The sequence below is a fragment of the Pipra filicauda genome, unplaced genomic scaffold (genome assembly GCF_003945595.2).
Source record: "Pipra filicauda isolate LSUMZ 115617 unplaced genomic scaffold, ASM394559v2 scaffold205_size1947385_pilon, whole genome shotgun sequence".
NCBI lineage: Eukaryota > Metazoa > Chordata > Aves > Passeriformes > Pipridae > Pipra > Pipra filicauda.
In genome coordinates, this window is record NW_024104316.1 from 1,413,374 (window position 1) to 1,429,108 (window position 15,735).

The 15,735-nt window shown below is 57.6% G+C and overlaps 2 protein-coding genes and 2 non-coding genes across 4 annotated transcripts; 3 read left to right on the forward strand and 1 right to left on the reverse strand.

Annotated features, from left to right (window-relative positions):
• The first annotated feature begins 1,323 nt into the window (after window positions 1-1,323).
• LOC113985438 (C-factor-like) lies at window positions 1,324-3,757 on the forward strand. Its single transcript, XM_027716211.2, has 6 exons — window positions 1,324-1,558; window positions 1,916-1,967; window positions 2,179-2,366; window positions 2,688-2,846; window positions 3,149-3,271; window positions 3,554-3,757. The coding sequence occupies exons 1-6, from the start codon at window positions 1,412-1,414 to the stop codon at window positions 3,665-3,667; spliced, it is 783 nt and encodes a 260-aa protein (XP_027572012.1). The 5' UTR covers window positions 1,324-1,411; the 3' UTR covers window positions 3,668-3,757.
• Window positions 3,758-5,168: 1,411 nt separating this feature from the next.
• TRNAH-GUG lies at window positions 5,169-5,240 on the forward strand. The gene has a single exon. It is a non-coding gene; the product is annotated as a tRNA-His (tRNA).
• Window positions 5,241-5,916: 676 nt separating this feature from the next.
• LCAT (lecithin-cholesterol acyltransferase) lies at window positions 5,917-15,117 on the forward strand. Its single transcript, XM_027716246.2, has 7 exons — window positions 5,917-5,992; window positions 8,978-9,212; window positions 11,733-11,889; window positions 12,355-12,470; window positions 12,810-12,905; window positions 12,993-13,217; window positions 13,980-15,117. Exons 2-7 carry the CDS (start codon window positions 9,065-9,067, stop codon window positions 14,600-14,602), a joined length of 1,365 nt encoding a protein of 454 aa, XP_027572047.1. The 5' UTR covers window positions 5,917-5,992; window positions 8,978-9,064; the 3' UTR covers window positions 14,603-15,117.
• TRNAK-UUU lies at window positions 7,159-7,231 on the reverse strand. Its single transcript has one exon. It is a non-coding gene; the product is annotated as a tRNA-Lys (tRNA).
• Window positions 15,118-15,735: the final 618 nt, after the last annotated feature.

Sequence of the window (15,735 nt, forward strand, 5' to 3'; positions counted from 1 at the left end):
TCATCCCACAGCTGCCACCCGACCCACAGCTGCCCTTGGCACCCCCATGGGTTGCAGCCTACAGGTCCCATGGCACCGTAACCACCCTCTGGAGACCTCTCCTCTGGGAGGCACCAGAGAATCCAGAGCAGAGCCCCTCTCCTGAGAGAGAGAGATCTTCCAAGCCCCTGGAGGGCTGGCTTTCCTCCTGCCCAGCTGCAGGTTCGGGTGCCTGAGGGGCTGGTGGTCACAGGGACCAGCTGCCCTCTCCCCTCAGCTGGGGGATGCCACGTTGCAGGTGGGACAGACGGACGGACACGCTGTGCTCGGGCAGCACACAGGGAGTGTGTGCTGGGTTGAACGGGAGGGTTGAGACTGAGGATGTGGAGACGGAGCAGGGAGACATCAGCTCCCAAAATTTACAGAGGTGGGGAACTGCAGTGACAGTTGTGGGGTGGGGAAGGGGAGAGAAGCTGCTTGCCAAGCCCTTCTCTTCTTGGAGCTCCGCAGCCAAGCACCTTGTCACCATGTTCTGGGCAGCCTGGAAGAGGCACAGCCCTGCCAGCACGACCCGGGGTGCGGGTGGGCAGGAGGGGGCCCATTTCCCAGGCAGAAAATGGCTGTGGAGGTGGGAAATGGGACTTGGTCCCTGGGCAAAGCATCAGCACGACCTGCCTGGAAGGCTCAGTCCTGGCCACGGCCCTGCCGCAGCTCAGCCCCTCCTTCCCTGTGCCCTTCCCACCTGCTCCAGGAGTGGCCGGAATTCCTGAGGCAAAGACACCGATGCTCTGGTCAGGCCTGACAAGCCCCCAGCTTGTGCACAGCTGGAGTGCAGGGCCAGCCCTTGGTGCTGTGCCGGCCATGCAGGTCCCCATCCTTCCCCCAGGGGACTGGATCCACTGGCTTTCCTCCACTCCACAGATCTTTGACTTGACAAACAGGGAATGGGCATTGGCTTGGAAGAGGCAAGAGCAGGGCAGAGAATGTCTGCTCATGGCCATCTGAGGCACGACCTGGCTCAGGGGACCTGGGAAGGGGGTGAGATCAGCCTCTTCCCTGTGCACTGTGCATCTGATTTGGAAAGCCCATCTTGTGAAATGTCAAACCTACCTGAGTCATGGAGCTTTCCACATCCCTTCCTTATACCACTCCCTCCCTCCTCACTCCCAACAGCTTCCCCTGGGATATGGCACCAGCTTTCCCAAGGCCATCAGAATTTGCCTGAAAAAAGCCAAGTGATTTTTGCCCTTTGGTAACAAGGATGGGCTCCCAGCCAGAATCTATGTCGTGGAGTTTGAAGGTCTGGAGAAGCTGTACCTGGATCCAAGGGTTGGTCCAAGCCCTGAGTGGGTGGAGTGTCCGTGGAAAACATTATAAGGAACCATTAGGGAGCTGAGCAAACAGTGTGAGCTGGAGCAGAGGGAGAAGCAACATGGGAGAGCTTTGTGTCCGCTCTGTGCTGGTGACTGGGGCCAACAGGGGCATCGGCCTGGGGCTCGTCCAGCATCTGCTGGGGTTGCCAAACCCACCCCAGTGGGTCTTTGCAGGCTGTCGGGACCCCAAGGGACAGCGAGCACAGGTGAGGCTGGGCTGGGAGGCAGTGGCTGTGCTGGGGGACAGGAGCACTCAGTGCTGGGGGAAATTGGATGTGAGAGGGGGTTTGCAAAGGGTTGGGGCTGCAGCTGGGCACCCACAGCACAGGGCAGCCGGGCTGGGACACTGTGGGAGCAGCTGTGCATGGCGTATGTGGAGGGAACAGTGGCACTTGGTCCTGGAGCACTCCCCATCTGTTGGGTTCAGGGCAGCCGGGTCAGGGTGCTGGGCGTGCTGTGGTTGAGGGTCAGATGTGGAGTGACACAGGCTTTGCTTGGGAAGGGCTGAGCCTCTGTGCAGCCCCTCCTGCCTCTCTGTGCCCACACAGTGCCCTCTCTTGCAGGAGTTACAGAATTTGGCCTCCAAGCACCCCAACCTGGTCATCATCCCACTCGGTAGGTGCCCCGAGGTGCGGAACCTTTGCCCCAGGTCCTCTGGCGAGTGTCCAGGCACTGGGCACACCCAGAGAGTTCTGTGCTGGAAGAGAGCTGTGCCAATGGGCTGGTACCTGTGGGGGCAGTGGGCAAAGCCATCTCTGGGGAACAAAGTGGGCTCCAAGCCAGCATAAGGACATGGGCAGTAACCTCCCCTTCCTTGGCTCTGCAGAAGTCTCCGACCCCGCCAGCATCAAGGCGGCTGCAGCCAGAGTGGAGGAGCTCCTGGGGGGCTCAGGGCTGAACATCCTCATCAACAATGCTGGAATTGCAAAGCCAAGTTCACTTGATAAGGAGACACTGGAGACTATGACCCAGACTTACACCACCAACACAGTTGGACCCCTGTTGTTGGGACAGGTGAGTCCCAGCAGTGCAGCATAGCTCCAGGGAGCCTCCCTTCCTGTGCCCTTGGCTCCCCAAGCTGGACATCCCAGAGGGTGTGAAGAGCTGGTGGGAGGGTGTCCTGCCTCCCCTCTGGTGCCCAGTGGGTTGTCCAGTGATGAGAAGCTTGTGGAGCCATGGGCTGGAGCTCAGGAGCTGGAGCCTGGCAGGCTGGGGCAGTGGGGAGAGAAGGGAGAATGTTCTGATGCTGGTGCCAGTGCTGCCCACTGTGGAAGGAGCTGGTCCTCTCCCCTGGGCCACATCCATGTCTCCCCTGTCTCCTCTTCCTCCTCACAGGCGTTCCTGCCCTTACTGAAGAAGGCTGCCCAGGGGAACCCGGGCTCAGGGCTGAGCTGCAGCAAGGCAGCCATTGTCAACATGTCCAGCTATGCAGGCTCCATTGAGGATGTCTATGTATGGGAATTTGGACAAGTTGTCTCGTACCGCTGCAGCAAGGTACTGCCAGAGTGTGCTGGGGGGACCCCAGACCTTTTCCCCTCAAAATGATGGTGCATTCCTTCCAACTTCCTCCTCAGTCCATGTGCCCAGTCTCTGGGTACTCTGACAGCTCAGTCATGTGCCTTGCCTCGGGTCCTGTCCCAGAGGGACATGATGGGATAGGACCTCGACTAGGCAGCATCATGTACCCCAGGAGCTGGCTCCAACTGCCCTATCCCTGCCCCAGCTGTGAGTTCTGCACACATTCCCTTGCACCCCCCTTCCCCTCCCACCACCATCCCTGCCCTGTCTCCCCACAGGCTGCTCTGAACATGCTGACCAAGTGCCAGTCCCTGGCATACCGGGAGCACGGCATCCTCTGTGTCACTCTCCACCCTGGCTGGGTGCAAACTCAAATGGGGGGGAGCTCAGAATCATTTAAGGTAAGAGATATTTCTGGCTATGGTCTGGAAGAACCTCTTCATTTAGGAATGCAGAGCTTCCTAGGGACTGAACAGTGCCAGGCATGCTGAGCTCTGTGGTAGCTCCTTGGCAGATACCCTGGAGGCACGTGAGAGGAGGAGATGAGGGACTGGGACCTCTTCTTGCTGGGTGCTGGCCTCTCCTCTCATGCCAGAGAACCCCAATCCCTGAGCATTGATCTGCTCCAGGGTAGACCCTGTCCTGACCTGGGGCACACAAATGTTTCTCCCTCTTCCTCACAGCCCCCCCTGACAGTTGATGCCAGCGTGCAAGGGATGTTGAAGGTGCTTTCCTCCCTCTCTGAGAAGGAGACTGGGACCTTCCTGGACTGGGAAGGGAAGATCTTGCCATGGTGAGATGCTGGTTCAGGATTCTCACTGTGGGGACCTTTGCTGCCACACAATGTTGTGCTTTTGCCTTAATAAATTAGTGTCTGTAAACAATAAGTAGAACTGTGTGAGCCTTCTCCCTCTTGGTCTTCTAATAACTATCACTGTGAGAGTCCTCAGTAATGCTTTGAGAGAACTTCTCAGAGTTATTCTGCATGTCACTGAGCTGGGTTGGCCTGAATATTTGTTCTCCTTTAACTGGCATCTGGCTACCATCCTGGTAGGGCTTTGTCTTCGGGCTTGTCCCACAGCTCTCCCTTGGAATGACTCCACATTCCGATGACTCAGCTACTCCTCCCAGTGAGCACTTCTTCAAAGTTGGAGCAGAGTACTGCTCCTCCTTAGCTCCTCTGCCACACAGGTCAGAAAGTTGTCACCCAAACCCACCAGGATCCTCCTGGCTTGCTCATGCCCTGCTGTGTTGTTCCCCCAGCAGAGATCAAGGTAGTTTGAAACATGCATAAAGACCAGCAAGCAGGAAGTCTGTAAGTGCAGTCCTGAGCCCTCTCAGGGATGGAAACCCTATTCTGTCTTCCTGTTAAATCCTGTTTCTACCTGTCTTCTGGGTGGCTTCCATGGGTCATACACGGCACTGGAGGCTCCATGATGAGCAGAGGTGCCCACAGTCTCTCTGGGACTCACCATGGAGATGGGTGAGGGAGCCAGTGGGTACACTGGGGCCCTGGGGTCCGTGGGGGCACCGGGGACCCCCTGCTGCATATCCCGTGGTGCATGGAGGGCTGGGGAGGAGGCGGCAGTGGGATGGTGCCCAGCATGTGGAGCAGGGAGCTCTCACCCCCACCGAGTCCTTTCTTCTCCACCAGCACTGAGCCCAACCTACATCCGGGGCCAGCAACAGCAAAAGCAGCTCTGGAGTCATCAAAGCACAATTTTCAAGGCATAAAATTGTGGGAAAACATGGAGAGGGATCATGATCAGGCAGCAAGGTGGTAGTGGGGTCCTGGGAACATTCCAGGTTACCTGGACCTCCCTGTCTGGATCCTTCCCACAGCATCACTCAGCTCCCCGTGGAGATCCTCATGCTGTTTATTGTATTTTTAACTGAATTCCCCCAAATTTGTTGTATCACATATGATGCTAAAAAATTAGTTAATTTCTCACCTTTTGTACAACTTAGATTTAGCTGAAGCTATTATAACCCTGAATTTGCTGCATTGTAGTGTGATGACCCTACAGCATGATACCCCTCAACAATGCCATCCTTCGCAGCAGCCTCGCTCTCCAGGTGCCATTCCAGCATTGCCAGTGTTCTGCACAATTCAGGGCCCCATTCCATGCTGCTGGAGCTCTGAACAGCATCATCCAAGCCCATTTGTGGCCTCCTTGATAAAACAGCGTGGATTTGTTCCCCGGGCTGTACTGGGTGTCCGTGCCAGGGGAGGGGTCGGAGCAGGCACTCCCCTCCCCACGGTCCCGGCGTGTGGCAGGACACCTTCTGACACCTTCTGCTGTGATCGTATAGTGGTCAGTACTCTGCGTTGTGGCCGCAGCAACCTCGGTTCGAATCCGAGTCACAGCAACACTTTTGCCGAGAGCCGGGAGGGAGGCGGCTGCGAGGAGGTGGGTTTGGAGAGAAGCCACGCCCTGGGAAGGCGCCACGAACTTGGGTGGTCTCTCTGCTAAGAGTGACCAGACTCACACCAACAAGGATTTCCCGACCTGTCACTGGCCGGGGGCTCTCCAGTGAGGCTTCAGTGGGACTTCTGGGAAAGCACTCCAGCTTCTCCATTTTCCGGGCAAACTTGAGAATTTAGGATTCACCCAGCCTCCCACGTTCCCCTTCCTCACAGTTTTGCAGGCAGAGGACCAGAAAATGCTGTGGCTGCCCTGCAGAGTGACAGGAGGTGGGAGGCAGCAGCTTGCTCAGCTCGCCCCTCCTGCCCTCCAGGGTATGAATGACCTGACACAGCAGAAGGAAAATTAACCTGATGAAAGCCCAGCTGCCGGCACTCCCTGCCCCAGGGGATTTTGGCTGCAGCAGCTCCAGAGGTGCTTTCGCAGCAGAGGCAAAACCCACTCAGAGCTGAGGGATGCCCCTGGCACACTGCAGGTCTGGGAACCGGAGGTCTCGTGGGCGCCAAGAGGCAGGTGGAGATCTGTGGGTGCACCGGGAGATGCTTCAGCCTGAGGAAGCCTCTTAAACTTTTGCTTTTACCCTCCTGGAGCCTTCAGACCGTGGAGTCGCCCTGTTTGCTTGGACTTGGTGCCCTCTCCTGACAGCCGTGCAGAACTCACTCTGGACGGCAGCTTTCAGAAGAGAAATCACAAAAGGTATGGCACAGGCTGGTGGTGAAGAAGACACCACCCAAGAAGTGGGTCTCAACTTATTCACCACTGTGGGGGTACCTGAAAGCAGCAGAAGGCTGCAGCATTCGGGCAGATGGGCTCAGGTGTCGGCAGGGCTTGTGCTTGGGAAAGGGAGAGGGAGGATTTTCTTTTTATTGCACAAAATGAATTTATTTTATTTTGTAACTTATCCAGAGCAAGAAATGGAGGGAGAAAAAAAAAAATCATTTACCGTTAGGATTTACAGTTTGTAGGGCACTACTTGCACAACTTCACACTCTTCCAACCTTCATTTAGTGAAAACATATTTTCCTTACTCAGGGAAAGCTCAAAAAGCATTTTCCCTTCTCAAGATTATATGTAAGGAAGAGACAAACGTCTAGAGAAGTTTTCCTTTAGCAGCAGCAGTGCCTGCCCTGCTTTTACCCAGCTGAGAAGCAGAAACACAAGGAAATACATAACTTCTCCATTCCTCTTTTCTTTTATTTTTTTTTTCCCCCCAGAAAGTCAGTATTGGGGTGTAAGGCCACTAAACTTGCCTGAAGAACAATGTACTGTGCCTGAGTTACTGATGTATATTCAGGTTGAAAAATGTCAAAAATCCTAAGGGGGATATTTTTCATCCAAAATTGCTTTGGTTTTCTGTTAAAGGATTTTCTGTTTTGCAAAAATAACCTGAAGTGTCTGTACACCTACGGTGCAGTCCAGGGCTCGGCTGAGGCAGTGTGGTGGCCCCGTGGGTTGGTGCAGCCTCTGGTCTCATATGAACCATCTCCCCTTAAACCAGTGTAGGGCTCTACTGGGAAAATAGTCACCCTCATAGTTAAAAGTGTCTCCTGATGTTCAGATGGAGCCTCCTGTGTTCCAGTGTGTGTCCATGGCCTCTGGTGCTGGCGCTGGGCACCACTGAGCAGAGCTTGGCTTCCTTCCAGGAGAGATGCTCCAGTCCCTGCTTGTCATGCAGAAAAAGCAGGTGCCAACAGGAGCCCAAACTTTGAGGAAACCGCAAGATGTCGGTTTGGGCTCCTGAGCACCCTTCAGTGAGAGTGGGAGCAGGGGAAACAGTCTCCCACTTCATGCCCCCTAGGAGGGACTGTCCCAGCAGGAGGAGATGCCGCCCCTGCCCACGGGCTCCTAAAGGATAAAGCCACCGCCTGAACAGGGGCTTGAACCCTGGACCCTCAGATTAAAAGTCTGATGCTCTCCCAACTGAGCTATCCAGGCTCCTGTCTGGGGCTTGGGGGGATGTCCAGGACAGGCAGGGGGGACCCCACTTTGCTGCAGCGTTTGGAAGGACGGTGTGGGGACCTGCTTTGACCTCTCCCACCCCCACAGCACCCCAGCGAGGCTGCCAGCGCACACCGGGCTGAACACCCGGCTCCTGGGAATCCCGCGGGCACTGATCCGGCACGGGGATGCGCCCTGGGAAGATGCGGTGCCGTAGGGATGCGCTGGCAGGGAGGGGAGCGGGATGATGCGGGAGCGGCTGTAAAACCTCCGCCGCTCCCCGGAGCTCCCAGAGGGAGGCGGGAGGGTCCTGCCGTGGGAGGGGAGCGGGGAGGGGATGTGACCGTACAGGGGCCGTGCTCTGCGCCGGGGGGTCCCCGCTCGGGGCTGGGATCGCACAGGGGTTTGGGGTCCCCGCTCGGGGCTGGGATCGCACAGGGGTTTGGGGTCCGTGTTCTGGGGCTGGGATCGCACAGGGGTTTGGGGTCCGTGCTCTGGGGCTGGGATCGCACAGGGGTTTGGGGTCCGTGCTCTGGGGCTGGGATCGCACAGGGGTTTGGGGTCCGTGCTCTGGGGCTGCAGCAACCTCGGTTCGGGTCCGAGCGCCAGCAGCGCTTTTGCAGGAGCGGGGTAAGGCGGGAGGGAGGCGGCTGCGAGGAGTTGGGTTACAGAGACACGGAGCCCTCGGAGGAACCGTGAGCTCGGGTGGGCACCCAAAGGCCGCCCCACATATTCTCTTGCCCTTCTTGCCCGTAGTGCAGGATGGGACCCCTCTGTCCCTCAGGGAACCCACCCCGCCAGTCCAGCCCACCCACGAGTGCCCTCCAGCCCTACGCAGACCCATCCCACCTCGCTCTTCCCTGGGAAGAAGAAGACAATTTCCCCTCAGCAGGAGAGTATGATTTTGCCCCATCCCTGTTCAAGGCCAGGTTGGATGGGGCTTGGAGCAACCTGGTCTAGTGAGAGGTGGCCCTGCCCGTGGCAGAGGCTTGAAATGAAATGAACTTTAAGGTCCCTTCCAGCCTGAGCATCACTGGCTTCCGAGGGTTCCCCGTCCCCAGTGCAGGCAGGGCCACCTGGAGCCCTGCCCATGGAGGTTGGGGCTGCAGGGGCTCCCCCATCTGGAGTTGGCACTGAGTGGACACCTGTGGGGATCTGGAGCCTGCAGCAGCCAGGAGCTGTGGGGTTCCAGGACCAAGTGCTTACAGGGGGATGCTGGGAGGATGCTGCATGGGCCAGCCTGGGCAGGGGGTCACGGGGCAGGGGCAGTGCATGGAATGACACTGGGGAATGTGGTGCTGCCATTTGACACAAGGGGCTGCTCAGATGTGTCTTCACTCGTCCCAACCCCACTATCTTTTTCCAGATGCCTGGGGGTCCACCTGGCCATGTTGGCAGCAGCAGCATCCCCTGCCGAGGGCAGAGGGAGCAGAGAGGGGCTGTATTCCCCCAGGCAGGGAGGGAGCAGCCCTGGGCAGCCCTGTGGGGTTGCCCCCAGAGCACCATTCAGAGGATAGAATGTGGCAGCCACTACCCCAGCACAGGGCAGAGGGACACTGAGGCACTGGGAAGTTGCTCAATGTGTGGTACCCCTGAGCAGGGCTCCCGGGGCACGAAGAGCCTCTGGGCACCACTGGACTGGCTTTGGCTGGGCATGGGTTGTCCATAAGGCCAATCCTTCGTCCCTCCCCGTCCCTCCTCCTCCTCACGGCCAGCCCCTTGCAGCTCTCCCCTCCCCTGCAGCCCGGGTGCCTCTTGGCTGGACCTGCGTAAAAATTATAAAAGGCTGTTTTGCCTGGAGCCGTCCGGAGGATCCCGGCCGAGCCTGCCATGGGGAGCAGCGGCACCGGGCTCGCACTGCTGACGCTGTTGCTGTTCCTGCAGCCCACGTCCCAGTTCTGGCTCTTCAATGTCCTCTTTCCACCCACCACCACCCCAGAAGCTCCCCCGACCAACAGCACACCTCCCGTGGTGCTCGGTAAGGTCACGGCAGTGCGGGTGGCATGTGGGGTGTGGGTGGGCACCGTGGGTGCTGTGCAGCCCCCCAGAGCAGACAGTGAGGTTGGGGTGCTGTGCTGCTGGTAATCCGGTGGATTTTGGCCGCGATGGCTCTTGGCTATCTGGAGTTGGAGCCACCAAGGAAGGGGGGGGTAACACACGGCTCCTCAGTCCCCTCCCATTCACTGGGATAGGGACACAGGGCTGGCCGTACCCAGCCAGAGCTTTCTGGAGCTGAGGGGACAGGCTGGGCACCTCAGAAAGCAATTGGGGCTCTGTTATCTCACATCTGGCCCAGAGAGTTTGCTTGGGTCTGGGGGAACTTTGCTGGCATAGGGACAGGGGCTGCAACACACCCTTCTCTGCCACTTCCCAAAGCGGCTGCTGCTGGTGCAGTGGATGCATCCACCACCTCCCACTCCCCTGCAGCCCACCCCATCCTGTGTTCTTCTCCCGTTCCCTGGTGATGGCTAAGTCCTCCTCTCTTGCTGCAAAAGGGCATCCATCTCACATCCAACCCATTGCCAACCCTGCCTGGGGACAAGCCAGCAGGAAAAGGGGCACAGGAAGGTGAAGGGAGCTGTAGGGGTATCACCTCAGGGAGGTGTGAGCAGCTATCACCTGCTGGTACCTCTGTCCTGCACGGTTCTGCCTTCCTTTGCCCCTGTGCCATTGCCAGGGACCTGAGCTCAGGTTTTGCCATGAAACCTCTGCTGAACAGAGTTGGGTTTTTTTCTCCTTTTTCTTGAATCATGCCAAGTTTCCCTTAAAAAAGAGAAGAGAAAAAGCAGAAGATCCCTCCCTGCCGCAATGCCAAGGGCTGGTCCTGCAAACTCCCCTCCCAGAGGCCTCAGGCAGCAGGGAACAGTGTCTGGATCCCCCATGTCCTGGGACTGGTTGTCCTGGGGTGCCCAGTAGACCTGGGTTGTTGTCACCAGGTGCCATTTTTCAGGATTACCTGTGATGGTCGGAGAATCTCCTCTTGTCCCCCAGTGCCAGCCCCAGGGCCTGCCCCATGCCCATCTGGATCTGGCTGCCCCATGTGCTGCTCAGCTTCCTCAAGTAACCCATCCCCCGGGGCCAGGCGTCCCGGAAGCCCCCAGTGCCCTTGGGACCGCCGATAACCCCTCCACCCCCACAGGAACTCCCTTAATAATTACCTAATGTCCTCTGGAAGGGGAGCCAGAGCTCAGGGCTGTGTGCCAGGGGTGAGGGGGTGCTGGCTGTGCACCTTAGGAGCCATCAGAGCAGCTCGTGGTCCCCCTCCTCTTGCTGACCAGGAAGATCCCCTCTGCCTGGGCTCTCTCTACACCAGGGACCACTGGATGGCCTGATCTCAAATCAGGTGCTTTGAAAACAGTATTTAGACCCTCCCTATATCCCTGGGGTCATGCCACAGGATGGGAGCTGTGAAGCAGGTTGAGGGAGGTAACTGCTACATCTCCTTCCCCTCTTGCATGGCACGAGGCTTTCAGAGGCTGCAGCCGTGCCCTTGGCATTGAATATCAACACCAACCCCAGCTGTGTATTGTGGGCAAGTCCTTGGACCTGCTAGGGCCATGGAATCACCTGGTGTTCCCATCTGACCAAGTTCACTGTCCCCTGCAGTCCCTTCACCTTTTGTCCTCACCCTCACGGTCAGTGCTGGCACCAGGAGCTGGATCTTGGCTCCTGCACACCGGCTGGGAAAGCTCTCCGTGGTGTCTGATCCCAGCACAGGCATATCAATCAGGGTGGCACTGGGATGGGTATCCCATGCCTGCTGGGAGCCACACTGAAGCTCCCAGAGCAGACCAAACACCCTGGTGACTGTCATCCTCCATCGAGGGAGCCCAGGTCATACAAGTGAACTTGCTTAAAGCTGCACTGTGTTTCCCTCTCACACTATTCCCACTGAATTCCTGCAGAGTACAGTCCTGCTCAGCACCAAACCATTTCAGAGACCTTGTTCAGTCTGTTTGGAGGGTTTAAAGTTCAGGAAAACAGTGCATGGGTCTCTGGAGCCAGCGCTGGGACTTTCATCTCCCTGGGAACTCTGCATCCCTGAGCTGTCCCACTATCCCAGGACGAGGTTCCAGGAATGCAGTAGGGATGGGCAGAGCCAAGCAGCACTGACTCCTTCCTCTAGGCTGCAGGGAGGAGAGGAGGGTGGAAACCCAGCCAGGCAGGGAGAATAATCCAAAATGCTTTGTGCTGGTGGGGACTGGCACATTTGGGCCAAGGGTGGCAGCTCTGGGGGTCACCTCATGGGACAGGCAGCTTGAAGGGTCCCTGAGGATGCACTTTTAGCACTGCTTTCGTGCTCGCTCTGCATCTCTGCTCTGAGCACCCTCGATCCTGTGCAGAGTGGGCTGTTCTCCAGGGATGCAGCTCCTGCAGGCTGGGCAGCCCCAGGGAAACCTTTCCTGGGGAACCAGGGCAAGAGCTGTGTGGGCAGCACCACAGGGCCAGTGGGATGGGGGCTGTAGCTTGCTCTGCTCTCCCTCTGTGGTGCCTCCAGTGCCCGGGTGCCTTGGGAACCAGCTGGAAGCCAAGCTGGACAAGCCGGATGTGGTGAACTGGATGTGCTACCGCAAAACAGAGGATTATTTCACCATCTGGCTCAACCTCAACACCTTCCTGCCAGTGGGGGTTGACTGCTGGATTGATAACACCAGGTACCATTCAACCCTACCCCGGGAGCTCCCTGGGGAAATGACCTACCAAGGATCTCCCTCCCCTCTCCTCCCCCTGGCCATGATCGAGCACACACGGAATAACACGGGAGGACCATGGCATTGTCTGGGAACACAACTATCTGGCTCCAACCTCCTGTCCTTTTGCCACATTCCTGCCACGTGCTCATGCCCAGCCAGACTGTCCTGAGCACCCACTGGAGATGCTGCCACCCTGCCCAGGGCCACAGGGGGAGGGGGTTGCTGCAGCCTGCTCCATCAGAGCCTCCTGTCCCGGGATGCCAGGCGAGAGACATGGACACTGGCTGGGCACCAGTCCACCTCCCCATCCACACAAGGCTCAGAAACAGCCCCTGAGGTCCCAGCTTCCAGCCAGTGATCTCCACCCCAGCCCCATGTCCCCATGGGGACATGGCTCTTCTGCTGCCTCCTGTCCTGTCCCTGCAGGGTGGTGTACAACCGAACCTCTCGGAAAATGTCCAACGCCCCGGGGGTGCACATCCGCGTGCCTGGGTTTGGCAAGACCTATTCTGTGGAATACCTGGATCAGAGCAAGCTGGCAGGTGAGAGGAGAAGCAAGGGGTGTCTGGGGATCCCAGGTGCTCCCTGCAAATGGGGAGGTGTCCCCATGTCTCCAGCAGGGACTGGTTCTGCAGAGAGCCCAGGTCTCTGGGAATGAGGGACATTAGCCTTGGGGACACGCTCCCTGTGAATCCCAGCAGGGACCACCCCGTTCTTGACCCTAGTACACAATGGGATGCACAGAGCCACTACGTCTGGCTGAAGCCACCAAGCTACGGGGCTTACCAGAGAACATTTTCGTTGTGACCAGGACCAGGATGGAAAAAGGTTGACAAGAGAAGACCACAGACCTAATTCCCACCTGTTCTCTCTGCCTGCAGGTTACCTGCACACGCTGGTGCAGAACCTGGTGAACAACGGCTACGTGAGGGACCAGACGGTTCGGGCAGCCCCCTACGACTGGAGGGTTGGACCCCGTAAGTCTGGGGGTTGTGGCCAGGCCCTCTGTGTAGGGAGGGAAGCAGGATAAGCCTCATGCCATCATGCTCCCCTCTTGTCCACAGAGGACCAGCCCGAGTACTTCCAGAACCTGAAGGCGCTGATCGAGGAGATGCACGACGAGTACCAGAGAGGCGTCTTCCTCATTGGGCACAGCATGGGCAACCTGCATGTCCTCTACTTCCTGCTGCAGCAGACACAGGCCTGGAAAGATCAGTACATTGGGGGATTCATCTCCCTCGGTGCCCCCTGGGGAGGGTCTGTGAAGCCCCTCCGTATCCTGGCATCTGGTGGGTGACTCCTCACGTGCAGCCACCTCTCTGTTTCCTTTCCCTCCTGCAGAAATGGAAAGGATGGGCAGGGAAAAGACACAGTGGTGGAAGAGGTGGGGGACCTAGTTCCTCTTTAGCCTCTTTGCAGCCCAGAAAGCCACAGTCACTTGCCTAATGCTGACAGCCCAGAATATCCACAAGTCACAAGCTGAGCCTCCAAAGATGCATGGGAATAAAAATCATGTGCTTGGAGGTTTGAACATCTGGCCCCTTGCATCACCCTTAAGTCACCTGCTCATATTTTTCTCTGTTTCCACAAGAGCCAGAGGTATTTTTAAGGTCATCTGGGTTCATTCCGTGGTCTTAGGGCTCCAGACACAATGCCAAGGCTTGCAGGAGACATGCAGGTTGGCCACCCACTGTCAGGCTCAGCTCACTCCTGTCCCTGCAGGTAGGAGGGGAGGTGCTGGGGTTACAGGGAAAGTTCAGGGCTGGGTTGTTCTGGGCCATCACACGTCCAGGTTTGTCTATGCTCAGCCCCTCCAAACAGCTTGAGATGTGGAGAGAAGAGTTTGGAAGGCTGCTCTGAAGAGCTGTAGCCAGAGGGGTGAGGAGAGGACATATGAGCACGAGCAGAGTAGGGGTAAGGAGAGGAAGAGCTGAGCTGGATCTGGCCAGGGGACAGTCATGTGTCACTATTGGGAGGGGCTGATCCCAAAGGCTCCATCTGCGAGGGTAGATTGTGTTGCTGTTCCTGATGAGCCCTTGTGTGTCCCACAGGTGACAATCAGGGCATCCCACTCATGTCCAACATCAAGCTGCGTGAGGAGCAGCGCATGACCACCACCAACCCCTGGATGTTCCCAACCACCCTGGCCTGGCCCGAGAACCACGTTTTCATCTCCACACCCTCCTACAACTACACCTACCGGGACTACCAACGCTTCTTCACCGACGTCAACCTGGAGGATGGCTGGTACATGTGGGAGGACATGAAGGATTTGCTGAAGGACTTACCCCCTCCTGGGGTGGACACGTACTGCCTCTATGGCACAGGCTTCCCCACAGCGGAGACTTACGTGTATGACGAGCGTTTCCCTTACGAGGACCCCGTGGACATAATTTATGGTGACGGGGACGACAGCATCAACACACGCAGTTTGGAGCTGTGCAAGCGGTGGCGCAACCAGCAGAAGCAGAAGGTGCATGTCCAGGAGCTGCGAGGTGCCCACCACTTTAACATGGTCTTCAGCAACCTGACACTCAGTTACATCAACGAAATCCTGCTGGGGAGCCAACAGGAGCAGGGCCAGACAGGGGAAGTGAGATCCAACCCAGAGGCTGGGAAGGGGGGGAAGAACTTACCTGGGTACAAGGTCCTTAAGGAGCCTAAAAAGAACTGAAAGGAGTGAGGGCAAGCTTCCCTCCATGATGGTGGCCACCACAAACTGCCATGCAGGGGAGCAAAGGACTCGGAGCTGAGTTTGGAAGGAAAGTGAGCAAGACCAACAGCTCAGGTGGATGGGCTGGCACCCACTTCCACACTGATTGGTTTTTCTTTAGGGAACGGTGACTAATTATATTTCAGAGGCTTGTCACCTCCCACTAGTGGGTGGATAATTAACCATGCTGCCAGCTCATTAACATCACACTCGTGAATTCCAGCGTATGCACAAGCCCTTCTCGCTAGCAAGCCATGTTTAGGCACTTTAGAGGCTGTGGAGCCCACGGTGCTCACCTGGAGCCTCTGCTCACCTGGGACAATGAGAGCAGGCTCTGACTTACTGGGGTGATCACGGAGGTGGCACAGGGGTGGCACAGCAGGTACGGCTTACAAGAGCAGTGAGCTAGGCTCCTCGGGCAAGACCAACTCAAAATCAGCAGATTTACAACATAATAAACACACTTTGCTTCTGCATGCTGAGCCTGCCTTGTCCTTCACAGCAGGGTAGTGAAGCCAGCCATAAGCAAAAAGTGAGGTTCTCACTGCCCACAGGCACCTCAGGAGGCAGGGGGTTGGGAGAAAACACATGGTCAGTGATGCAACTGGGGCTGGCAACACAGCCAGGGCTGGCAACATGGTCCCGGTGACAATGTGGCTGGAGTTGGTGACAGAACCGGGGTTGGTGATGTTACTGAGGCTTGATGATGCAACTGGTGCTAGGAAAGCAACTGGGATGGAAACATGACTGGCCTTGGAAAAGCAACTGGGACCGGTGATGCACCCGGGGATGGCGATGCAGCCGGGGCTGGTGACACAACCAGGGTTAGCGATGCAGCACCCTTAGGCTGGTGACTGAAGCAGCGCGGCGATGCAGCCGGGGCTGGCAATACAAATGTCGTGATACAGTTGGGGCTGGCGATACTGCCGAGGCGGCAACGCAACCGGGACCGGCCGTGCAGCCGGGGCTGGCGACGCCGCCGGGGTTGGCGGTACCATCGGGGTTGGCGATACTGCCGGGGCTGGCGATACTGCCGGGGCTGGCGATGCCGCCGGGTTTGGCGATACTGCCGGGGTTGGTGACCCGCCGTGCCC